Source organism: Malus sylvestris, chromosome 2, assembly GCF_916048215.2.
Source record: "Malus sylvestris chromosome 2, drMalSylv7.2, whole genome shotgun sequence".
NCBI lineage: Eukaryota > Viridiplantae > Streptophyta > Magnoliopsida > Rosales > Rosaceae > Malus > Malus sylvestris.
In genome coordinates, this window is record NC_062261.1 from 10560799 (window position 1) to 10586390 (window position 25592).

Sequence of the window (25592 nt, forward strand, 5' to 3'; positions counted from 1 at the left end):
GTAATAATAGGGATATCAAAATTTTAAAACAATGTATCATCTCATGTGGCAAAGTGATGCATACAACTAACATTTAATTAGATAGATTAATTAATTGACGTGACAAGTATACATCACTTACCACATTAGATGGTACACCACTATCATACAAAAAATGTTACCTCTCTAATATTTTTTCCCTTTAAATTCAAATTTTAACAATTAGACAACAAAAATGCTATTTTTTTTTTGGTTAAACGATAAATTTTGTTATATTAGATATTAGATTAGCCACTGACAAAGTTCGAACTCACGCCGCCATGCAAGGACTCAACTCTTTTCCACAATTGTGGTAAAAGGCTACTTGCACAAAAATACTATTCTTAATTATCATCTATTTTTACCATCATTTGTATTATATCTCTAATAGAAATAGGACCCACATGTGTTAGCAGGCCTCATATCTATTAGAAAGATAACATAAAAGATAATACAACTAGATAGTAAGTGTAGCATTGCTCATTAGACAATACCCTTTGCGTCAACTAATTGAAACATGAAGTCTTGCTACCGAGTTTCATTTCGTATATTGTCCATTCAATGCGAGGGCTGGTATTATGTTAAGGGTTTAAATAAAAAGGCAATGTAAGTCTCTTGAACATACGTTAATTCAACTACAAATTTCATGATTAAACGTATTATCCAACTATACAAATTCCCTCATTTAATCAATACTAGCTGCACGCGCTCATGCGCGTGCATAATGCATTTTCTGAATCACGACGTGCTACACGCGACTTACACCTTGTAAATGTATTTATATGTGTGAATTGCTTCAATAATTTTTTTTATGACAAAAAGAAAGTGAAATATTTGAAGTAAATGAATAATATTAGATCATGTTAGAAGAAACCCCTCATAAACCAATCAAAGCAGCTGAATCCACCCCTTAGTGTAGATAACATCATTAGTTAAAAAAAAAGACCATTTGACAACTAATTGAATCACATTATTGTGAGCGTGTGAAAGCCTTTTTTTATGGAAATTTGGAAAAATAACCAAAATTTAGACCCCATGTAGAATTATAGCCACAATTTTAAGTTTATGATAATTATAACAAAAAATTGATATAAAAATACTAATATACCCTTAAATAGAAATTAACAAATAGGGAGAGTGTTTGAATACAGATCCAAAAAAACTCAAGCACAAGGATTTTCTCAGTTTGATTTGTGCGTGATAAACAAAACCTGTTATCTGGTTAAGATGGTGGGGATGGTTAATTTGATTATCCAGACATCTTGCTCTTGTTTTCGAGGCAGAATGTCTTGAATAAAGGATTGAACATCATGGGTATCCTAGTTTTCTGGACATGATTTTCCTCTCCTCGTTTCGTGTTTGCCCAGTGAGAGGGTTATGTTTGTGCTAGTAGCATTTTCATTGACATCGCTCAAGCACATCCAGTTCACATCGAGTCATTTATCCGGCAACACCTATCGAACATCATTTGTTTCCGCGAATGCCTCGTGGACAACTGAGGAAGATTGCTTCAACTGTGAACACTCATGTCTGATACCTCTTGGAGAGCATGTCTATATAGATTTACTGCGGCACCACCCCACCACACAAATTGATTCGTTTACATTTCGCAATTTTTTTTTTATAAGTTTGGGGCATCTAACTAGCATAAAAAAGAAGATGATTATCTATAAGCTGGGTTTTGTCGATTTCGAATTTTGTATCTGTTGATGCACAAAACCGGAAGTCTTGGAACAACGTAAATCCGACCGTGAATCTGCAAAAAATGTAAATAACACAAGATGTATCGTGGTTCACCCCAAGGTTTGGGCTACGTCCACACTGATTGTATTTCTCTGAGAGTATTTGTGAGGGAGAGAACCTCTGAATATGAGAATGGATGTGAGAGGGGTGAGAAGGCTCCATAATTGGTTTCCCTTAATTGTGAGGGTGAGAAGTCCTTTTATAGAATAAGGGCTCCTCACTTATTACATATTTGCCCCTTCCTTTATCATATAATTACATTTAAATCCCCCGAGTATTTGTACGAGATCTAAATACGAGGCCCTAAATATGGTATAAACAGTATCATTTTTTATTTGGCATTATATGATTTTGGTATGTTTTGTCTTTGAACTTGCAATGGAAATAGATTTAAATATCCATTTTTTGAGTTTTTATTTTGATACAATTATTATGTAAGGATATATTAGTACTTTCATATCAACTTTTGGTTATAATTATCATAAATCTCAAAGGATAGCTATAATTCTATTTGAAGTCCAAATTTTGGTTATTTTTCCAAATTTCCCTTTCTTTTTTCTTTATCATCGGTAATACGTGTCTCTTAAGATGTTTTAAACGTGTTTAAAAATAGAGAAAATAATATTTAATAAATAACTGATTGAATTATATTATTGCTAACCCATTATGAGACTAAGCTAACCCCTTATGAGACTAAGCTAACCCCCCCTCTTCCTTAGTGTAGATAATATCGTTTGTTTGGAAAAAAACACAATCATTTGACAACTAATTGAATCACATTATTATGCGTGTATGAAATACCTTTTTTTATAACCGACACTACACGCTTCTTAAGATGTTTTGAATGTGTTTAAAAAAAGAGAACATAATATTTAATAAACAACTTATTGAATCACATTATTACAAGCCTATTGTGAGGTACTAAAAAAAACTGTACAAAAGGAATTAATTATTAAAAAACATTGTTTATATGACAAAAATACCCCTGCATTATTTTGGACTGTTTTTTATTTTTTTTTGTTTTTTTTGGGGGGGGGGGGCATATTTTTGTTAAAAAAAATTTTGTGAAGCCCGTGACCTCAAAAGGAATTGTTGGTTTTATATATAGAGATAAATAGATAATCAAATCATACATAGAATTTGACATAAACATATGTTGCACAAAGAATTGGACCGATCATGACCATAACAATATAAATACGCTTTACCTAGTTCGCCTACCCGTGAATTGCATACTTGGATATTGTTCGTGATGGCTAACTCTCTGTTTGTACCAGCATGTATCATGTTCATTGCCAATATTGTCATCATCAACGTTGGCGGGGCAATCGGCGGATGGCTTAACGGGCATGTAGCATTTTATGGTGATAAACAAGGCGGAGGAACCTTTGATTAGTTTGATTGTGTTTTGTGAATAAATAAGTTATTATTCGAAATACGTACGTTTAATATTAGTCAACCCAAAACCTGATATGTACTAGTCCAATTTTATCTCTAGTGCAACACTGATTTTGGATCTTTCATGCATTCAACAATGATTAGGGTGGGTGAGCTTGTGGATATACAGATACCAACGAACAAGGCTACGGGGTGGAAACGACAGCCCTAAGTTCTGCTCTCTTCAACAATGGCCAAACTTGCGGGTCTTGTTTCGAGGTTACGTGCGTGGATGATCCAAAATTGTGCCTACCAGGCACCACCAAAGTAACAGCAACCAACTTGTGTCCTCCATCCAAAAATGCTAGTGCAAATTTATAGAAAACCTTAATGTATATTTCATTATATGAAAACAGTTACAAGATTAAGCATAAATAGAAGAATAATCGGGAAAGAGAGAGGAGAGTAGGGGACAATGGCAGCTAAGCAAGCATGAGAGTATGATGACCTCCACACTCTCTAACACAAGCTTTACAGCTATTAACAAGCTTTACACCGAAGAGGGAATAACACAGCTCACTAAACCCTAGCTAAACACAGCTTTACAGCTATTAGGGTTTAAAGAATATTTAATAATATTCAATACTCCCCCTCAAGCTGGATCGAGAGATTTTCTGGATCCAAGCTTGAAGAGAATACGATCAAGTTGAGAAGAAGGAAGGGGCTTGGTGAACACATCGGCTAGTTGATCACTGGAGCGAACAAATACAGTTTGTAACAGCTTGGACTGGACTTGGTTGCGGACGAAATGACAGTCAACCTCGATATGCTTTGTTCGTTCATGAAAGACAGGGTTGGCAGCAATATGCATCGCTGCTTGATTGTCACAGTGGAGGAGAATTGGCTTGGAATAGATGATGTCAAGATCATGTAGCAAACTCTTTAGCCAAATTAGTTCGCATGCAGTAGATGCCATTGCACGGTACTCAGCTTCTGCGCTGGACCGAGCTACAACGGATTGCTTTTTGCTCTTCCACGTGACGAGGTTACCACCTACAAGAGTGCAGTAACCAGTTGTGGACTTGCGATCGAGGACGTTGCCTGCCCAATTAGAGTCTGTGTATCCTTCAATGGTGAAGTGTTCGTTGTTTTGCATGAAAATCCCGGTAGACATTGAGCTTTTTAAGTATCGAAGGATCCTTTTAACTAGTTGCAGATGATGAGATGTGGGAGAATGCATGAACTGGCTGACAAAGCTAACAGCATAAGCAATGTCAGGTCGAGTTATAGTCAAATAGATAAGTTTTCCTACCAACCTTTGATACTCCGATGCATTTTCAAGCTGGATGCCTGAGGTTTCATGCTTGAAATTTGTTGGTAGAGGTGTTTTAGCAGGTTTGCAATGCATCATATTGGCTTCTTCTAAAAGATCGAGAACGTACTTTTGTTGATTTAGAAACAACCCCGTTGGAGATTGATCCATTTCGATTCCGAGAAAGTATCTAAGTCTGCCGAGATCTTTGATTGAGAATGTTGAATGTAAGGTGGCTTGAGAGCATTGATTTCTTATGGATTATCTCCGGTGACAATGAGATCATCAACATAAACAAGTACCACCAATCTTCCATGTGTGCCAAGCCTAGTGAACATTGAAGAATCTGCATTGCTTCGTTTAAAACCGGATGACATAAGGACAGAGCTTAGTTTTGAATACCAAGCCCTTGGAGATTGCTTGAGACCGTAGATGGCCTTGTGAAGCTTGCATACTACTCCTTGTTCCTTCTCTCGTTCATGACCAGGTGGTAGGCGCATGTACACTTCTTCTTCCAACTCTCCATGAAGAAAAGCGTTTTTTACATCCATTTGATGTAGAGACCATTGTGAATTGATAGCCACCGAAAGAAGAACTCTAACTGTGTTCATCTTTGCCACCGGGGCAAAGGTTTCTTTGTAATCTACCCCGTAGGTTTGCGTGAAGCCCCTTGCAACTAACCTTGCCTTGTGCCACTGGATGGTTCCATCTGAGTTAAATTTTGTCTTGTAAATCCATCTTGCCCCAACCACACGTTGATCTTTTGGCAGAGAAACAATGCTCCAAGTTTTAGTTTCTTCGAGTGCCTTCAGTTCCTCAAGCATAGCACATCTCCATACATGAGATTGGTTTGCCTCTTCGAATGATCGAGGCTCCGAGTGTTGAGATAACTTAGTGACAAATGCTGCATGAGATGGGGAGGTCTTGCTATGGTAAACCATTTGTCCAATAGGATATCTAGGCATGTAGATTTCAAAATCATCAAGCCTGGCTGGAGGTTGTCTGTTTCGAGAAGGATTCCTTCGTGGAGGAGTAGGTTGAGTAGGTTGAGTAGGTTGTTCAAGGGGGTCTCTCCTTTCGTGGAGGACTTCTTCATTATTTGCTTCCATATTTTCATGGGCTGGCTCTATCTCAATTGCTTCATTGTGCGGTGTTGACAGCCTTGGATCATCAAGGACGAGAGGAGTGGGAAACACTTCATATGAGAGCTCCCCCTGAGGTTCATCATCATGCTTCTGAAAGAAGAAGTGTGTCTCATCAAACCGTACATCCCTGGATACAAACACCTTTCTGGTCTTAGAATCATAGCATTTGTATCCCTTTTGGGAAGTTGAGTAGCCTACGAATGCACACTTGATAACCCTTGGATCAAGTTTATCTCGGTGAATAGTTTGAATATGCACATAGCACACACAGCCAAACACACGGAGATGACTTATGTTAATATCTCTCCCCTTGAGAATTTGACAATGAGATTTAAACTTCAAGATTCTGCTAGGAAGTCGATTTATGATGTATGCAGCGGTTTGTATAGCTTGAGACCAGAACTTCTTTGGAAGATTTGCTTGTAACATTAGTGATCGTGTTTTCTCAAGCAAATCACGGTTCTTCCTTTCTGAAATGCCATTTTGTTGTGGTGTTCCTACACAACTAGTTTGTTGCAAGATTCCATGCTCACTTAAGTAAGTTGTCATGATTTTGGAAGTATACTCAGAGCCATTATCAGACCTTAAGATGCCAATATTAGAGTTAAAATGATTTTGAACTAAGTTATGAAAATTTTTGAAACACTGGAAAGCTTCGTGCTTGAATTTAAGTAAATACACAAAGGTAGTTCTAGAGAAATCATCAATGAAAGATATAAAGAATCTGTAGCCATCAAAAGACTCTAAGGTTGCAGGTCCCCAAATGTCGGAATGGACAATTTCAAAAACTTTGGTAGCTCTAGAGAGAGAATGGGGAAAGGGTAACCTGGTGGACTTAGATTTTTGACAAACTTCACAATCTGAAATCTCTTTACAGAAACTAGGAAAAATAAAAGACATAACATAGGAAGAAGGATGAGCTAATCTCATGTGCCACAGCTGCTCCTTGTTTACTGTGTTTGAGTTTACGTAGAAACCTTTTGGAAAACTTGAAGAGAAGTTGACATAGTACAGTCCATTGAGGAAGAAACCTTTACCAATCGTTTCCTTCGAAACTCGGTCCTGGAAAATCACACAGTGAGTGGAAAAAATTGCAAGACAATTTAGCAATTATGTTATTCTTCATACTGACAGCAACTTGAAAGGAAAGGAAGGGACATGCATGACAAGGGATTCCTTTTTACTTGAGAAGATTTTGAGTTTTCCTATGCCTACTATACGAACTTTGGTGCCATTAGCTACGGAGACAAAAGAAGGAGTGGAGAAGTTTTGAAAATCATTTAGTAAAGATGCATCGTTAGTCATGTGATCAGAAGCTCCTGAGTCGACTATCCAAAAACCACGGCTACTACTAAGATCCAATGCAGTGGAAATAGTTGCAACAATACCTGGCACATCATTTTGTGACACTGAGCTTGATTGTTCGAGGAAGCCAGCAAACTTGCCGAGCATGGCTGCAGGATTTTCATGATTTGTTGTTCCTTGTTTCTGTTGCAAGAAGTTAGCAAATTCATTTATGAGAGTAATGGGACTAGAAGAAGAGTTCATCACATTTTTGGAGACATTGTCGCAAACAAGGTTTCCTTGAGGAGTGTAGGCAGGCTTCATTTGGTTTCTTGGTGCTCTTCCATCATCATTGAACTTGGGTTTAAGTTCTGGATGAAGAATCCAGCACTTTTCTTTTATGTGTCCAATGCCTGGACGACCTATTTTCACACAGTGAGAACACTTTAAGTCTGGTCGTTTTCCCTTGTATGGTCTGGAAGAGGTGAAGGCTCTTGCTTCTGATGGCCTAAGATCTGATTCTCCAACGACAACGACTGCATTCATGACCTTCTTCCTTATTTCTTCGCGTTGAATAACATTGCAGACCATTTGGAAGGTGGGAAGTTCAGGTGTCATCAAGAGATGACTTTTAAGGTCCTCATATTCTTGTCCGATGCTGGCAAGCAACTGGAACACTTTGTCTTCTTCAGCACGCTTTAAAAGAATGGTTGTGTCCGTGGTATGAGGTCTGTAGAGATCCAATTCATTCCATTTGGCCTTCAAGTTGCCAAGATGTTGAACAAAAGAGAGATTTCCCTGTTGTAATTCTGTAAGATCTTTCTTCAGCTGGAAGACTCGCGCAGCATTGTTTAGATCTTCATACATGTCTCGTACAGAAATCCAAAGCTGGTGAGATGATACTGAATAACTGAAAATCTCAGCCATCTTTGGTTGCATAGAATTCAACAGCCAAGACATGATAAGTTGATCTTGGGACACCCATGCTGCATAATCTTGTGAAGTTGTTTCGGGCATGATATCATCCTTTTGAATGAACTGGAGCTTTCCACGTCCTCCAAGAGCGAGAGAAATAGCTCGTGACCAAGGCAGATAGTTGAATTCGTTTAGGAGCACTGAGCTCAAATGTTGAATTGGGTTGGTATCCATAGTTTCGTTTTTTGAAACTTTCTCTGATGATGTTGCCATAATGGCTTTAACTGGTTTGAATTTGGTAGGATTTCGGAAGAACACAGATGCAGGTCCACGAGGGATCACTGCTCTGATACCATATAGAAAACCTTAATGTATATTTCATTATATGAAAACAGTTACAAGATTAAGCATAAATAGAAGAATAATCGGGAAAGAGAGAGGAGAGTAGGGGACAATGGCAGCTAAGCAAGCATGAGAGTATGATGACCTCCACACTCTCTAACACAAGCTTTACAGCTATTAACAAGCTTTACACCGAAGAGGGAATAACACAGCTCACTAAACCCTAGCTAAACACAGCTTTACAGCTATTAGGGTTTAAAGAATATTTAATAATATTCAATAAAATTGGTGCAATCCTCCTTCAAAACACTTTGACTTGTCCCAACCAATGTTTCTAAAGATGGCAAAATTCGCGGCCGCCAGAATAGTCCCCATTCACTTTCAACGAGTGCCATGCTTTAAGAGGGGAGGGATCAAGTTCTATCTCGGTGTGCGCCCTAATTTCCTGCTTGTGTTGGTAGACAACGTTGGAGGGGCTGGTGAAGTGGTAGATGTAAAAGTGAAAGGCTTGAGCACTGGTTGGATACAAATGACGCGTAACTGGGGACAAAACTGGCAGACTGGAGGAGGTTTGGAAGGAAAAAGTTTGTCTTTCCAAGTAACTACTAGTGATAGAAGGGTGGTGGAGTCTCTCAACGTTGTGCCTGCCAATTGGCAATAAGGACAACATATGAGGGACAAAGGGAGAAACGTTTGTTAAAATTTTTGTGGAACAATAGTAGATTGTGAAACTGAACACTGTATTTGACAAAGCGTTAGTGGGTTAAATAAAATTAATCTACAAGCAACAAAGATCATTTTGTGCGTTGCTTAAGAAAGATCTAAACGTATGTAATCTAAAAATTCAACAAAAATAAAATTATCTTCGTTCCTTATCCAAATTTGTCCATTTTGCATATGGAATAAAGTCTTTTATGGTTCTCGTTGGGGATGAAACCGACTAGTGTGCGTGTGTGTGCGCCCGCGCAGAGAGAGGCCAAACCCTTCTTCTCATGTATTCTGATCTTAACATGAGAAACACTACAAGTCAAGCCTTATTGAGCCCTCTATGGCGAAATTCACCAATGCTTTCAATCTGTTGGGCGAGAAGAAACTCATAAAGATTGTGGACGAGAAGGCAGACGCGTAGCTCCTAGATGCGCTGAAAAAGAAGGCGGACACCAAAAAGAAGGCAGAGGAGTAGAGGAGGAAGAAGAGCATCTGCAGCGCCAAACTGATCCACTAAATGATAAACCAAACGTGAATGGAAGTCTTCAGAGAAAACTGAGGAAGCAAAGGCATAAAAACCAATATGAAAACAATGCAGCAGATGCCGAGTTTACTAGTACTACCGCGACTGTTCCTTCTGAGAACAAGTTTTTGGTTTCATTCACTTTGAAAAGAGTACGAGAAGAAGGGAGAGAATCACAAAGCCGCCACTGTAGAGCAGCCCCGACAGCCTGCAGAACAGCTTACTAAGTGGAAAGGGAGATTTTAGCTTGAGTGCGAGGGAACAAGCACATTGTTCTGCGCCGGAAAGTATTTCAATATTTTGCAGAATCTTCAAAGGCTGCCTATATTGACTTTGGCTCCACATCACTAAGGGTACTAAGTGTAATTAACCCTTAAAAACGGAGCAATCATAAAGATTATAAAGTACAAATAATTGTTGACCAAAGTTTTTTTAGTGCTAAACCAATAAATTTAGGCCGGCTCAAAATTTTCATCTTTTACTATTACACTATTGCTCTCAAGTTTACCAACTACAACCACCTTTTGACGATTAAACATTTAAATTACGTATGGATATAAGCATCTTCATCATTCCGCAGGCCATTGACCAATCTCTCTCTCTCTCTCTCTCTCTCTCTCTCTCTCTCTCTCTCTCTCACACACAACCATGGATTTCATGATAGATGTGAATCACCAGAGGATCCAAACCAATGGAATATGGCTTCATGTAGCCGAAAAAGGGACAGGTCCTCTAGTTCTCTTGCTTCATGGCTTCCCAGAACTCTGGTATTCCTGGCGCCACCAGATCGAATACTTGGCGGAAAACGGCTACCACGTGGTGGCGCCGGATTTGAGAGGTTACGGCGACTCTGACGCTCCTCTCAACCCCAACTCCTACACCATCTTCCACATAGTTGGAGACCTCATTGGCCTACTTGATCATTTTGGTCAACAAAAGGTGAGAAGCTTTTTTTCGACAGAAGTGATCTCCCGCACGACTTTTTTCTCCCATGTATATTCTGACATTTCGATTGAATAAAATCAAACAAAGAACTAAGTGTTAGGAATGTCGGTACTACAAGATAGAGAATGCACAAGGTAAAGTAGAAAATAGACACCAAGAATTTATGTGGTTCGGCAATTTATGCCTACGTCCACCAAACAAGGATCAATCTTCACTATATGAAAAGATGAGTACAACAAGAGTAGTCTTACCAAGCCAAAGACAAGGCTTGATGGATACAAGAAAGAAGGACACACACTTTCTATCACACTAAACTTCACTCACACAATGTGTAGTGGAACACTCTCACTCTCACTCTTGGAGTGGAACTCTAGCTTTGGACTTGATCCTTTGCTACTCACTACTCTCTTGATTTTTTTGTTGGTTCACTACAACATCACACCCATATTTATAGGTGAGGGTTTGGCATTCTACTAGTTTCTAGTGTATTCTTCAAACCTCTAGCATAGAAAAATCTAGACTAGCCACATACTTGTAGCTTCTAGATCTTTCCATTTGCAACCAAGGAAGCTAGTACTCTCTAGCTTCTTCCATCAACTTAATAACATGCTAGAATTGTCTAGCAAACTCCAACCTCATCTCTTGCTTACTAGAATAATCTAGAACATTGATCATGGGCTGGACCATATACCAACAATCTCCCCCTCCAGTCCATGAGGGAGGAATTCCGATCATGACTCCAAGTTACCTGGAGTTCATCTCAGCAGCTTTAATGCAGAATTCCAACTTTGATTTTGTGACTACCTTTGTCAACATGTCTGAAGAATTATTATCGGTATGAATCTTCTTCAGCTGCAGCAACTTGTTCTCGATAGCGTCTCTAATCCAGTGATAACGAATATCAATGTGCTTAGTGCGTGAATGATATGTAGTGTTCTTGCTCAAGTCCAGAGCACTCTGACTATCACAATAAATGCCATAATCACTTTGCTTCAAACCCAACTCTTGGAGAAACTGCTTCAGCCACAACAACTCCTTGCATGCTTCTGTAGCGGCTATGTATTCAGCCTCGGTTGTGGACAAAGCAACACACTTTTGCAACTTGGATTGCCAAGACACGGCTCCCCCGGCAAAAGTGAACAAGTACCCAGATGTAGATTTTCTACCATCCAGGTCACCTCCCATGTCAGCATCTGTAAATCCTTCCAAGATTGGTTTGGAACCGCCAAAGCACAAGCACATCTTAGAAGTCCCCTTCAAATATCTGAGAATCCACTTAACGGCTTCCCAGTGGTCCTTCCCTGGATTAGAGAGAAACCTGCTCACCACACCTACTGCATGAGCAATATCTGGTCGTGTGCACACCATTGCATACATGATACTTCCTACTGCTGAAGAGTAGGGAACAACTGCCATTTTCTCCTTTTCTTCATATGTTTTTGGACACGACTCTTTGCTCAACTTGATATGATTGGCTAAAGGTGAGCTTACCGGTTTGGCTGCTTTCATGTTGAACCTTTCAAGCACCCGTTCAACATACTTTTCTTGTGACAGCCACAACTTCTTGGATTTTCTGTCACGAATTATCTCCATGCCCAAAATCTGCTTGGCTGGCCCTAAGTCCTTCATGTCAAAGGACTTAGATAACTCTTCTTTGAGCTTTTTAATCATAGAAGCATCTTGTCCGACAATCAACATGTCATCAACATAAAGCAATAAGATGATGAATGTACCTCCAGAAAATTGTTTGATATAGACACAAGAGTCAGCATGAGTTCTCTTGTACCCATTACTCACCATGAATGAGTTGAACTTCTTATTCCACTGTCTCGGAGCCTGCTTAAGACCATATAAGCTTTTCTTGAGCTTGCACACCAAAGTTTCTTTACCCTTGACTTCAAAGCCTTTGGGTTGCTCCATATATATCTCCTCTTCTAAGTTACCGTGGAGAAATGCAGTTTTAACGTCTAACTGCTCGAGCTCAAGATCCATGCTTGCTGCCATACCAAGGATAACTCGAATGGAAGTCATCTTCACCACCGGTGAGAAAATCTCATCAAAGTCAACTCCTTTCTTTTGACCAAAACCTTTGACAACCAAACGAGCCTTGTACCTTGTCATGTTGTCGTCTCTTTTCAATTTGAACACCCACTTGTTTTTCAATGCTTTCCCGCCCTTTGGAAGCTCCACCAGCTCATAGGTATTATTCTTTAATAAGGAATCCATCTCTGACTCCATTGCCTTCATCCATTTATCACTGTCGTTATGAGCTCTGGCCTCCTCATAAGTTTCGGGCTCTCCATAATTAGTCAACATGATATACTCTGATGAAGAATACTTGGTAGACGGTCTTCGACTTCTGCTGGATCTTCTGACCTGATCTTCATTCTCTTGCGGGGCTAGAGGCTCCCCCTGATTGGATTCTCCTTGAATCTGCTCTTCTTGACTAGGCTCCCCCTGATCAGCAATCTCATGGTCTGGCACATCTTGATCAGGCTCCTCTTGATCAGCATTATCTGATTCTGCAGGCACTTCATTGGCAGTTGCTTCAGGGATGTCATCGTGACTTTCTTCATCTGAAGCTAATGGATCAACTCCTCTGACTGCGCCATCTGGTTGTGCCTCTTTATCCGAATCCCCAATTGTTTGATCTTCATAAAAGACCACGTCTCTACTTCGGATAAACTTCTTCTGGTATGGGTCCCATAATCTGTAACCAAAATCTTCACCGCCATAACCAAGAAAGATGCACGGTGTAGCTTTGTAGTCTAACTTCGATCTCTGCTCTTTGGGCACATGCACAAAAGCTTTGCAACCAAACACCTTCAGATGAGAGTAAGACACATCATTACCAGTCCATACTCTCTCTGGAACATCAAGACCTAATGGTACTGATGGAGATCGGTTGATCAAATAGCAGGCTGTCCTTACAGCTTCACCCCAGAACTGCTTAGATAACTTTGCAGTCCTCAACATACACCTGACTTTCTCCATGATGGTTCGGTTCATTCTTTCAGCAACACCGTTATGTTGTGGAGTTCCAGGAACTGTCTTCTCATGACGTATGCCATGTTTTACACAATACTCTCTAAACTGGTGAGATGTGTACTCGCCGCCGTTGTCGCTACGAAGGCACTTGAGAGGTTTCCCAGTTTCCCTCTCCACCATGGCATGGAACTCCTGGAATGTCTGAAACACCTGGTCTTTGGATTTCAACAAATACACCCACACCCTTCGTGAAGCATCATCAATATAAGTAACAAAATATTTATTTCTTCCAAGTGACTCTACTTCCATGGGACCACACACATCTGAATAAACAAGATCTAACAAGTTTCCTTTCTTTGTAGATGGAACAGAAAAACTAACTCTTCTTTGTTTTCCGAATAAACAATGCTCACAAGAGTTTAACGACGTACCTTTGGCAAAGGGAATATGAGACTTCTTTGCCAAAACTTGTAGGCCTTTCTCGCTCATGTGGCCTAGCCTCTTATGCCACAAGTCTAGAGATGAGTCTTCCACAGCATTCAACTCACCTTTCAAAACCTTGGCATTTGACCGGTACAACGTACAACAAAGTCGTGCTCTTGCTACCACCATTAAGCCTTTAGTAAGCTTCAATTTTCCTTCGCCAATATGGTGATAATATCCTTGTCGATCAAGGGTACCGATGGATATCAGATTGAGACGTATATCAGGAATATGTCTCACATCTTTCAACATCAATTGGCAGCCGAGATTAGTTCTTAAGCAGATATCACCAATTCCAAGAATTTTGGAATAGCTTTCATTCCCCATCTTCACTATGCCAAAGTCACCTTCTTTGTATGTACTGAAGAACTCCCGTTTGGACGTAGCATGGAAGGAAGCTCCATTATCAAAGATCCATTCAATGTCTCTGTCAGAGTTGCCCATATGCAGACATTCACCAACAGACAATATTTCTGGTACATCACCACATATGACAGCGGTGGTATTGCCAGTATCATCTTTCTTCTGATTGTTTCCTTCCCTTTGCTCTCTCTTCCAAACTCGACAATTTTTCTTCATATGGCCTTCTTTGCCACAATGGTGGCATGCACCCCTGAACCTTGACTTGGATCGGCTAGGACTCCTGCCATGACCTCTAGGCCCTCTACTCTTGCTTCTTCCGCGGTTCTCTGTGACAAATACTTGGCTGCTATCTGTGCCAGAAGTCTTTCTCCTTGTTTCTTCATTGAGCATGCTATTTTTAACATTATCAAGAGTAAGAACACCATTAGAAGCAGAGTTACTTATACTCACCACAAAGGTCTCCCAACTGTCTGGCAAGGATCCAAGTAACAAGAGCGCTTGTAGCTCGTCCTCGATCGTCATTTTCATAGTAGCCAACTGGTTGATGATATTCTGGAAATTGTTCAAGTGTTCTGCTACACTTAAACCATCCTTGTACTTCACATTGATGAGCTCTTTGATCAAGAAGGCTTTCTTGGCTGGGGTCTTCTTCTCGAACAAGGACTCAAGCTTCGTCCAAAACTCGCGAGCATTGGTTTCATTAGACACATGGTGAAAAACACTATCATCCACCCATTGTCTAATTGTGCCAATAGCCTTGCGATTCATCTTCTTCCACTCGGCATCGGACATGCTCTCGGGCTTAGCGGCATCTCCTTCAATTGGCTCATGCAAATCCTTGCAATAGAGAATGTCCTCCATCCTTGGCTTCCATGTTACCCAATTGGAGTTGGTGAGTTTGATCATAGTGCCACTTCCTTCCATCTCGTAGTACGAGCCAACCGGGCTCTGATACCACTTGTTAGGAATGTCGGTACTACAAGATAGAGAATGCACAAGGTAAAGTAGAAAATAGACACCAAGAATTTATGTGGTTCGGCAATTTATGCCTACGTCCACCAAACAAGGATCAATCTTCACTATATGAAAAGATGAGTACAACAAGAGTAGTCTTACCAAGCCAAAGACAAGGCTTGATGGATACAAGAAAGAATGACACACACTTTCTATCACACTAAACTTCACTCACACAATGTGTAGTGGAACACTCTCACTCTCACTCTTGGAGTGGAACTCTAGCTTTGGACTTGATCCTTTGCTACTCACTACTCTCTTGATTTTTTTGTTGGTTCACTACAACATCACACCCATATTTATAGGTGAGGGTTTGGCATTCTACTAGTTTCTAGTGTATTCTTCAAACCTCTAGCATAGAAAAATCTAGACTAGCCACATACTTGTAGCTTCTAGATCTTTCCATTTGCAACCAAGGAAGCTAGTACTCTCTAGCTTCTTCCATCAACTTAATAACATGCTAGAATTGTCTAGCAAACTCCAACCTCATCTCTTGCTTACTAGAATAATCTAGAACATTGATCATGGGCTGGACCATATACCAACACTAAGGGGCAAAAATAAACAGGTACGGCAGAAGGGTAAAAGAGTTGTGCAGAAATCATTTCCTTTCTTGAACCCCAATTAAAGAAAATTTAAAATTTTATATGAACATATCCATGTTGTTATGTATGCGAGGGGTTTAAGGATTTTTGAGAATCTTATGTAATGGTTTGTGATTTGAGAAGGCATATGTGGTGGGACATGATTGGGGAGCAGTTGCTGGTTGGAATTTGAGCTTGTTTAGGCCTGATAGAGTGATAGGGCTGGTTAATCTCTCAGTTCCATACTTTCCACGATCTCCAACAACCAAAACTACCGAAGCCATAAGACAAATTTTTGGTGAAGGATGTCATGTAATTCAATTCCAGGTACTTCCTTTCTCTCCAGATGTTCGTATCAAACTCCGCACCCACCCCGAAATGTTTATGTTGTCAGACTGTCATTGATTGGGTTCTTACCTGAATGTGTGGTCCAAATTCTCAATCTAACAAATATATGTATGCATATGTCACTTAATTGTTGTTTCTTTGCTGAGAAGGAACCAGGAAGAGCAGAGAAAGCGTTCGCGAGGTATGACTATATGACAGTGATGAAGAAGTTCCTGTTGATAACCAATAATATGATAGCTCCTCCTGACATGGAGTTTATCGATTACCTGGAGACACAATCTTCACTGCCGGCATGGCTAACTGAAGAGGATATCCAGGTCTTTGCCGAAAAATTTGAGGAGTCTGGATTCACCGGTCCTTTGAACTACTATCGCTCAATGGATCTGTAAGTTAAAGAAATTTCTCCGTGTATTCCCAAGCTGAAATTGTTCCTCAAAAATATGCCTTAGGTACAACCACCATATGCTTGAAGACTTGTTCTAATCCAAATTGCTATTAGAATATACTCGAGTTACCAGCATCCAAGAAAACCAGAGAATATTTTTTTTTGATTCTGAGTGATATTCTAAACTAATCTAAACTGGGGAAAGGGTGATTCGAACTTGATGTAGACGAGGGAACACACTGCTCTAACTAACTTATCTACGCTTAAAATGAAGCCAACCCTCCTGTCCTGCCTTCCTTTTTGGTCTTTTTGTTTTGTTGGTTGATGGTGATACTACTTACCATGATAAACAGGACTTGGGAGCTGCTTGCGCCCTGGCAAGGATCGAAAATCATGGTACCCGTGAAGTTCATGATCGGTGACAAAGACTTCGGGTTTAAATCAGGCGGAACAAGTGAATTTGTGCAAGGTGATGAGTTCAGGAGCCTTGTCCCGGACCTTGAGGTGGTTATTGTGGGCGGCCACCATTTCATCCAACAAGAGAACCCTCAAGAAGTCTCCAGCCAAATACTTTCCTTCCTCCGTCAACATCCTGCAGATCAGTGAAATTTTCGTGTTAGTGTGTTTCTGCTTCAATGACAATTTCTGCATTCTGTGTAATTATTGTTCTTCTTAAGACATGTTAGAAATCTGTTTATAACCTCATTTGATTGCTACTGGTGAAGTTTTCATGGAATTCTAGGGTAGGGACAACATTGATGCGGATCATATCATCGAGGATGATATCAATCAATTTTCAACGTTGAAGGATTAAAGTGAGAAGTTTTGTAAACTTCAGGAATCAATTACAATAAAAAAATCAACTAGTTAGTTTGAGGAAGGATACAAACCTTGTTCCACAAAAGAAGTGAAACTTGACACAATACAATACAATCCAATCCAATTTACTGTTCAGTATAAATCAGTTCAATGCAATCTTATATGGCTGTCTTTTTAGTCAAAATAGTTCATGAGATTGATATCTCCTCACTTTGGTCCCTGAGATTTGAAAACTATAGAAGTGGTCCCTGAGTTTGTCCACAATCAATCGTTTTGGTCCTTCCATAAAAATCTCTGTTAAATAAAAGACCAAAATAACAAAAATACTCTCAGGGACCAATTTTATCGATTTTAAATCTCAAAGACCAAAGTGAAGAGTTATACTAATCTCAAAGGCCATTTTGGTTAAAAAATCATCCCTTAATCTATACACAGAGAGAACAATCTGTGATATGAAAACCCAAATTAAAACGAAAAAGAAAAAAATATTGTGATGTAAGCAGATGTCGCATTTCCAAAATATATTCACAAGGGCACAGTGAAACACAGAAAAAACCATAACTAAAACACTTTTCTATACAAGAAAGAAGCAAAATTCTTGGATGGCAGTTTCCAGGAAAATGACATAGAAAAGCACTAAATTTTTTATTCAATGAAATCATCCAGTGAATATTAGTATATTTTTTTTACAAGAAGATATTTTAAATTATATTAATTTATTTAGAGGGGGGATTCGAACTTAAATATAAGAAGACATACACCGATCAACTAATCTAACCATATTTAAATAAAATTAGTAATTGGGTCAACAAATTGGGAACCGGATCCCCTCTGGATCCATATATACTGAGTTTGCTGAGCAGGTGATCCGGATTGTTAAAATTTGATCTAACGGCTACAATTATTATAACTTTTAGATGATCCATATTTGTAGCTATTGGATCAAATTTTAACGGGCCAGATCGCTTGCTCAGCACACTCAATTTTATTGGATCCGGTTCCAACAAATTGTACTTTTCTACACCATAACTCGCGTTCTTTCTCCAAAAAAAAAAAAAAAAACACTCACGTTGGAGCATTTGATACGTTACCCTCTCTGGTCTTATTCAAACTTGTCATCTTTGACTGTTTGACAACCAGAATGTTCAAGTCACCAACTTCCCAATCATTTTTCTGCAAATTGTAAATAGAATAGTGAACTCTCTCTTTCTCTATCTCTCTCTCGCTCTCTCTCTCTCTTTCTCTCTCTCAGGAAATATGAATGATGAGGTGACTCACCAGAGGATCAAAACTAATGGAATATGGATGCACATAGCGGAGCAAGGGACAGGGCCTCTGGTGCTTCTCCTCCACGGCTTCCCGGAAATATGGTATTCGTGGCGCCACCAGATCAGTTTCTTGGCTAAGCATGGCTACCATGTTGTTGCTCCTGATATGAGAGGCTATGGCGACACTGACGCTCCTCTCAACCCTTCCTCCTACTCCATTCTCCACCTCGTCGGCGACCTTGTTGGCCTCCTTGATCATTTTGGTGGGCAGCAGGTTTCTCTCTCTCTCTCTCTCTCTCTCTCTCTGATTGTTTCTTTTACTTAACAATTGTCGTTCATGAGATTTGAACTACGATCTAACAAAGCGGAGAGTTGGGTTTTTAGCAAGAGAGTTTGATCGTTTGTCTTGTTGGAAAAGGCATTTGTTGTGGGACATGACTATGGAGCCATTGCAGCTTGGCACCTGAGCCTTCTCAAGCCCGAGAGAGTCAAGGCCGTCGTTGCACTATCTGCTCCATACTTCGAAAGGTCTTCAAGCACTAGGAATTCCGATTCGATGAGGCAGCTGTTCGGCGAGGGGTGTTACGTTCATCAGTTTCAGGTTCTTTTACAGCAAAACACAAACATGTAGAAATTGTGTTTTAACAAATGTGTGTTTTTATGATTGGATTTTCTATGGCGTAGGAGCCAGGAAGAGCAGAAAAATCGTTTGCGAGATACGATTATTTGACGGTGATGAAGAAGTTCCTGCTGTATAACAAGACAGATTATCTGGTGGCTCCTCGTGGAATGGAGATAATCGATTATCTGGAGACACCGGCGGTGTTGCCGCCATGGATTTCTGAAGAGGACCTCCAAGTCTATGCTCAAAAGTTTGAGGAATCTGGCTTCACTGGTGCTCTCAATTATTTTCGTACAATTGAAATGTAAGTGTAGCCACATTGGTCTCGTCTGTGCACCTAAGTTCGAATCTTCCACTCCGATATTTAGATTATTCAACATAGAAATAGGAACATGTCACGGGCTTGGTTTACCTGTTGCACCCGTCTCTTTGAACGTGACCTGACCTAATCTCTCTTCACGCGGTTTGGTTTGGTGTTGGGGCTGGCTTAATTGCAGTTGTCAACCCTAGAGAATCTTCAATGGCTTTTAGGTTTTGATTTGGTGACTTGATGCTACCAACCAAAATGGGTCGAATTTTGGGTCGGGTTTACCCTACTAACCGAAGGGCTTGGGTGTGCTTAATTCGAAATGAGATCCACTCCTGATCTTTCTGTCCGGAGGTCGTAGACCAAGAGATTTAGACCGTTTAAGAGAGAAAAAAAGATCCGAGCTATTCAAGTTTTTGGATTTTTGTAAAGTGGGCCAATGGAATGGACTAATGAGAGTCGTATGATTGAAATCGAGTGGTCCAGTCTGTGGGCTTCAGACATAGAAATCAACTTTACCAATCACTTCACACACTTGATTTAACTTGCACAGTACTGTTGATATGCTCAATCACTTTAATACTCTACTTAGTCTCACGTCATAACGTTCGATAGTATTCGATGGCTTTTGCTCATTTTTGACAGCTGTTAACTTTGGAAATGGAAACAGGTACTGGGAGCTCATGGGACCATGGCAAGGTTCAAAGGTTAATGTTCCAGCAAAGTTCATTGTGGGTGACAAAGACATTGGTATTGAAGTTCTGGGCACAATGGAATATGTAAAAGGAAGTGTTTTCAAGAGTCTTGTGCCGAACCTGGAAGTCGTGATCTTGGACGGCCACCATTGTATCCAGCAAGAGAAAGCTCAAGAAGTCTCCGACGAGATTCTTTCCTTCCTACGCAAGTTTTCTACAGAAAAGAGTTTGCCAGTCTAAATGAGAGTTTTGCCTTACCTATTTTTCAATGTTAATACAATGTATGACATTTGCAAGCATTTGTCCGTGAGTGATACGATTCGCAACTATTTACATGCTTTTCCAAAAATACCTTCCGATACTCTTTTTAAGTTATGAAATTTCAACTGAGATACTGTTTGATGTAGAAAGAGTACTCAAAATTGAGGATGAAGAGAAGAACCTTACTCGTTCGTTCTAGCCAATTTTAGAAATTTCAGTACATTTTCGTATACAATAAAAGTGATCGAAGAAGCAGGAACATTTTTCAGAAGATTTGGTGTGATTCCCTTGTAGAAACCTCGAATGCCCTCAAACCTACAAGCCGCAGCAGGAAAATATGGAAATAGAGAAGTTAGCATCCGAGACAAAATCAAAGGGGAATTTATCGAATAAGAGCAACTTAATGCCTTCAATAACTAGTCTTCTGCTTTCATACGTTAAGGGTAATTGTCATCCTTACCGTGCAGTTTCCCTTACTACATGCCAGCTATCCATATATCTTGGAATTCCTTCGCTACTAGGTCGTTGCTGACAAAATGAGACATTAGAAAGTTCCAATCATCAATAAGGAATACGAGCGAATAAAACATGTAGAATCACAAAGGGCAACTTCCTGAACCCATCGTGATAATAAAAGCTCAAACTGTTTCAGACTGGAGAAACTTGCACATATTGAGACCATGTAAAGAGGAAAAATATATGGATATACCAACCTGCAATCGAGATCGTATCACCTGAAAAAACATGAAAAGAAAAAACCAGGTCATCGAAACTGCCTAAGTAATAATCTAAAATTGAAATGAACATCTAAAAGAATTTTACACCAGAGCTAATAATATGTATTTATGCGTGCCTGGAATGGATATGATAGAAGAATGGCCGCAACTTTAGATGATCCACCCAATGCTGCATAGTCAACTGAATTCTGTGCAGAAACCATTGGGCCATAAGATTCCGTAAACAGGCTGCTTAATTGGCAAAAGAGCAACAAACATATGCTACCGTGCAACAAATGGTGGTCTACATTGCAGTAGCTGTGCAAACACTTATACTTCTCCTAGATGCATCGTCAGGAATTTAATATGCTCAAGTAAATCAATAAAGCAAAAGTTCCAAATTCTTCAGATGAACTAAAGTGGACAAAAAGTTGAACGACTGTTCCCCTGTGAGTGCAAGTGTAGATGAGAAGAAATTAAACTGATGATGATTTGATAAGATGGATTCCCATTTGTGAAACATGTAGTGTATAATCCTACAGCACTCTTTAACATGCTGCGATGTTAATGCCATAGATAGAGGAGATGAACAGGCACAAGGAATGTGTGCTTTTCTCAATCATGAATGGGTAGGTATATTGAGCAGAAGATGCGTACTATAGTATAATCCAAATCCTGTTATTACCCAAATATCCACTTTTTTTTTTTTCTTTCTCTTTTACGAATTTGTAGAACAAATCTCATTTCCCCACCAATCTGGGATTTCTTCATTTGGAGCAGTAAATCCTAACCAATGACTAGAGGACAAATTTTCCAACATCCGAAAAGGACCACTATAGCGAACTATACAAGATATGGGAATGTAAGTAAAAAAATCCAGAAGTTCTCGATGTATAGACGGAAATAGAGCCATTCTATAAATACCAGCACTGTATCAGCACTTCCAGAATGTGTTCTGCGTTTTTTAGACTTGAAGTCAACAACGATTTTACGGAGTTCTTCATATGCTGTGAATTGAATAGCACCATGAGAAACCTGCTGAAACAATAAGAAGACTGTAAGCTGCAAATTCTAAAGCATGAAAGACTGGAAACTTTTGGGCACAATTGAGACATGTGTATACTCTAATGCAAATGCACTTATATAGTCTTAACATACAATTAAATTTAGAAATACAAAATAATCGCCAGAAGCACTTCCATCTCTCCACTCGGCATTGTAAATCATTAGATATGTCAGATACTCCCATATTTTTCCATAACAAATTCTTCACATGTTTCTTCAGTTTCCTTTTGCATTGATTAACTCAAGTATTTGACAAAATACAGAGATTAACTTGAGTATAAATTTCGACAATCATTTCATGACATCACAACTATGAATAGAATATGGTTTTTTTTTTTTTTTTTTTTGTAGTGAATTAGTGATGCATACAAGCTGTACAGAGAGGCTGTTAGTGTCTGTGGGGAGACAAGAAAGTAACCCCAAATCCTCTATACAAGCTGTACAAAGAGGGGTCATATTAAAAACACAAAAAGATCATAGACAAAAAGCATACCAGAAAGAGACTGGGAAGAAGACCTTTATAAAGCGCAGCCCACCCTTCCTCTCTGATTATGGTTCTTAAGGCATCTGAGATATGAAAAAAAAAATTAAAAAGCAAAGTAAAACAAAGGTTATGAACATAAGTACATGAAGAAAATTCTCTAAAACAGACACGTCACAGATGATTGAGCAAAAGTTTTTAGGTGATAGTTATTGCAAATTCCCTTGAATCGGGAAGTTTTAAGTTTGGTATATGCTTGATATCATTATGCTCATCTTTCTAAAAACAAGTTAGCGTTAAAGCAAAGCAAACTTCATTACAATTACAATCCTGTCATATCGTCTATGTCCTACTTAATAGCCAATCAGACCAATCTTATAAAATAGGTTATCTTCTAATTCTAGAAGTCCTCATCAATAATAGTTTATTTTCAGCACAAATTAACAAATAAGGAATATTTAGCAAGCAACAAACTAGTAAGTGAGCCGAACGAACTAAAAAGGGGATATTGCAGTCATTCCTATCAAGTTAAAGTAAGATAAGAAGCAGACCATAAAACCCAGAATATGGTCGAGTTTGATGGAGAGGAGTCTGAAGCTGCAATCTTGTTTTTACAAGCCAAATAGGATTTGTGCACAAGGAAACCTGACAAAATCACAACAGTGCTATCATCTATAGGCAACCATCCACTAAACTTCTGGCTACCTTCTAAAAGTATTGGAAAGAAACAGAAAGTGATTTATTATTCCTCTAAACACTTCATATAAAATTTCAAAGTTTGAAACATATTAATGTGATTTCCTAACTTCCCACCCTCCAACAGTGTCTTGATTTCAGCATACAAAAAGTTGGATAACTAGCAATAATAGGCACGATATGCAATATGCAGATAGAACTGACAAGCAGGATTGCATAAAACTTTGATAATTAACAACCGAACGTTCCATTAACATTTTCTACAACCATATTATTCGAAGGTAGCAGAAGACTCACCAAAGCACCAGCTTCTGCTGCAGAAGCAAGATGAAGGCCAGCGCTCAGCTGATTTTCCCTGTCCTTCGAATACCTTTCTTTTGCTCTTCCATAGCTACATACAACAGAAGTTTTCGGTTCACTCATAACTTCCTTCTGAAAACAATGAAAAGACCAAAATTGAAAGCAACCCAATTTCAACTGCATTGCGAAAGTCGAACCCTTTTGATATCTCAATATTTATCAAATAAAAAAGCTCCAATTTTATACTAGAAAAAACCATACATTTCTACTTACAAGAAGAAATATAAACCCCATGAAACAGTGGAGCCTAGAACCGCAGGAGAGAAGCCTGCGTAGAGTCCTCTCAGGCCCTGTAAAACACAAAGCAATGTGATCCCAAATCATCATCTGACAAAAAAAAGAAAAAAAAAAAAACCCCTGGGGCGTTTGCAGGAGGATAGATTTTTACCTCCAATCGAGCAATGGTAAAAATGGCGTGAGCCGTGTTCTTGTAAGTCGGAAGATTCAAGACTCGACCGTCGTTGACTTGAAATCTGGTCCGGACAACGTCGAGGGGATGCATAGCGGCGACGGTGGCGAATCCTGCGACGGCGCCGGCGGTGGCGGTTTCCCACTGCCACCGCGACGCTGACGACATTTGTATTTCACGACAGATTTAGAAGACGAATTGTACTCTTTAAGTTGTGCAGCTCTGAGTTCTGAAGAGTGAAGCGAGCAGGCTTTTCTAGGCGATCGACCGCGACGTCGTCGTTTACGATTTTAAATCGAACCGCCAGGTATTTTACCGGTAACGACTAACGAGTAACGAAGTGGCGGCTTTGCCTCTCGACTCTTGAGTGCCCTCAGCTGTGACCCAGACCGTGCCGTTGTGTGTGCAAGGTGCGTACTTGGTGTTTTATAAAAGTGGTATCCTTTACATTTTTGGGTGAAAAAAAAAAAGTTTAAAATGTGAAGCTGCAAAAATAAACTTATTTTTACAGTATAGCAGAATTAGTTTTTTTTCTTTTCAAAACACAGTAATACCAAACCAACCCTTATACCGGTTTGGTATTAAGGTGTTTTTTATAAAAAGTGGGTATCAAAAACAGCTGAGCTCAAAAAGGTGTTTGGTAAACACTTAAAAACAGTTTATTTTCACAGCTTTTGGTGAAAAAAAAAAAACTAAAAACGTGAAGCAGAAAAAATGAGCTTTGAAAAAAAAAAAAACGTGAAGCAGCATAAATGTTGGATTATATGTTGAATATTGGATTATGATTTCTTGTTAAACGTTGGATTATATATTTAAAATAAAGTTTATAAATATTTTTCTTTTAAAAATAAAGTATATTTAGTAATTCACTTTTATTTGTTAAGAAAATTAAATTAATGGCACATCTAGTATTATACTGTTTTTTGTCATTACACACAATCACAGCTGTTTTACATAAAAGTTTACCAAACACTATAATACTGTTTTTTTCCAAAAACACTTTTACAAAAAAGTTTAACAAACACTCTGCTGCTTTATTTCACAGCTGCATACTCTCACAGCACAGCAGAAACGGTTTTTTATTTCAAAGCACAGCAATACCAAACTAACCCTTAAACGGTGTCGTTGGAAAGTGTCTAGACTAGGCTTATTTTCAAACTAATTAGGTCCTATCCTTCGAAGTGAAATTAGTCACCCTAGGATAATTCAAGTTTTGAAACCTCAATAGATTTTGGGATTCTGAATTTTAACATACATTTCAATTCTAATACAAATTGTCTCGAAAGTTTTTGGCATACGAGACTTCGGATGTCAAATTTGATTCGGATAACGCCAAATTTGAAAGCTTTCGTATAAAAACTTAACCAATTCAAAATTGTCTATCCAACTTGCACTCCATAGTTCCCAATTTTTCTA

The 25592-nt window shown here is 39.1% G+C and overlaps 4 protein-coding genes across 5 annotated transcripts; 2 read left to right on the forward strand and 2 right to left on the reverse strand.

Annotated features, from left to right (window-relative positions):
* Positions 1 to 5930: 5930 nt before the first annotated feature.
* On the reverse strand, positions 5931 to 8416 carry LOC126590527 (uncharacterized). Its single transcript, XM_050255977.1, has 2 exons — positions 6984 to 8416; positions 5931 to 6657 (listed from the first exon to the last, which is right to left on the reverse strand). The coding sequence occupies exons 1-2, from the start codon at positions 8065 to 8067 to the stop codon at positions 6629 to 6631; spliced, it is 1113 nt and encodes a 370-aa protein (XP_050111934.1). The 5' UTR covers positions 8068 to 8416; the 3' UTR covers positions 5931 to 6628.
* Positions 8417 to 9955: 1539 nt separating this feature from the next.
* LOC126590563 (uncharacterized) lies at positions 9956 to 17193 on the forward strand. Its single transcript, XM_050256022.1, has 4 exons — positions 9956 to 10306; positions 15889 to 16071; positions 16242 to 16477; positions 16831 to 17193. Exons 1-4 carry the CDS (start codon positions 10016 to 10018, stop codon positions 17081 to 17083), a joined length of 963 nt encoding a protein of 320 aa, XP_050111979.1. The 5' UTR covers positions 9956 to 10015; the 3' UTR covers positions 17084 to 17193.
* A 1218-nt stretch (positions 17194 to 18411) lies between these two features.
* LOC126590555 (uncharacterized) lies at positions 18412 to 20578 on the forward strand. The gene is made up of 4 exons (XM_050256010.1): positions 18412 to 18838; positions 18983 to 19165; positions 19249 to 19490; positions 20164 to 20578. Exons 1-4 carry the CDS (start codon positions 18554 to 18556, stop codon positions 20426 to 20428), a joined length of 975 nt encoding a protein of 324 aa, XP_050111967.1. The 5' UTR covers positions 18412 to 18553; the 3' UTR covers positions 20429 to 20578.
* LOC126590573 (folate transporter 1, chloroplastic-like) lies at positions 20052 to 24577 on the reverse strand. Of its 2 annotated transcripts, none has more exons than XM_050256041.1 (11): positions 24156 to 24577; positions 23981 to 24057; positions 23705 to 23798; positions 23263 to 23356; positions 22724 to 22797; positions 22090 to 22200; positions 21303 to 21374; positions 21163 to 21183; positions 20910 to 20977; positions 20636 to 20764; positions 20052 to 20402 (listed from the first exon to the last, which is right to left on the reverse strand). In XM_050256041.1, exons 1-11 carry the CDS (start codon positions 24342 to 24344, stop codon positions 20390 to 20392), a joined length of 942 nt encoding a protein of 313 aa, XP_050111998.1. In that variant the 5' UTR covers positions 24345 to 24577; the 3' UTR covers positions 20052 to 20389. The 2 variants fall into 2 exon arrangements, with proteins under 2 accessions (XP_050111998.1, XP_050111990.1); XM_050256033.1 differs by having other exon boundaries at positions 22090 to 22203.
* Positions 24578 to 25592: the final 1015 nt, after the last annotated feature.

What these genes read in the sequence shown, in the direction of transcription:
- LOC126590573 (XM_050256033.1), bottom strand. Translation starts at nt 24,344, where the DNA reads ATGTCGTCAGCGTCGCGGTGGCAGTGGGAAACCGCCACCGCCGGCGCC. An exon ending in ACCATATTCTGGGTTTTATG is followed by an intron (nt 22,798 to 23,262) that starts GTCTGCTTCTTA and finishes TTCATATCTCAG; the next exon opens with ATGCCTTAAGAACCATAATC. An exon ending in TGATACGATCTCGATTGCAG is followed by an intron (nt 20,978 to 21,162) that starts GTTGGTATATCC and finishes TCATTTTGTCAG; the next exon opens with CAACGACCTAGTAGCGAAGG.
- LOC126590527 (XM_050255977.1), bottom strand. Translation starts at nt 8,067, where the DNA reads ATGGCAACATCATCAGAGAAAGTTTCAAAAAACGAAACTATGGATACC. An exon ending in GTCACAAAATGATGTGCCAG is followed by an intron (nt 6,658 to 6,983) that starts GTATTGTTGCAA and finishes GTGATTTTCCAG; the next exon opens with GACCGAGTTTCGAAGGAAAC.
- LOC126590563 (XM_050256022.1), top strand. Translation starts at nt 10,016, where the DNA reads ATGGATTTCATGATAGATGTGAATCACCAGAGGATCCAAACCAATGGA. An exon ending in GTCATGTAATTCAATTCCAG is followed by an intron (nt 16,072 to 16,241) that starts GTACTTCCTTTC and finishes TTTGCTGAGAAG; the next exon opens with GAACCAGGAAGAGCAGAGAA. An exon ending in TACTATCGCTCAATGGATCT is followed by an intron (nt 16,478 to 16,830) that starts GTAAGTTAAAGA and finishes CATGATAAACAG; the next exon opens with GACTTGGGAGCTGCTTGCGC.
- LOC126590555 (XM_050256010.1), top strand. Translation starts at nt 18,554, where the DNA reads ATGAATGATGAGGTGACTCACCAGAGGATCAAAACTAATGGAATATGG. An exon ending in GTTACGTTCATCAGTTTCAG is followed by an intron (nt 19,166 to 19,248) that starts GTTCTTTTACAG and finishes TCTATGGCGTAG; the next exon opens with GAGCCAGGAAGAGCAGAAAA. An exon ending in TATTTTCGTACAATTGAAAT is followed by an intron (nt 19,491 to 20,163) that starts GTAAGTGTAGCC and finishes AAATGGAAACAG; the next exon opens with GTACTGGGAGCTCATGGGAC.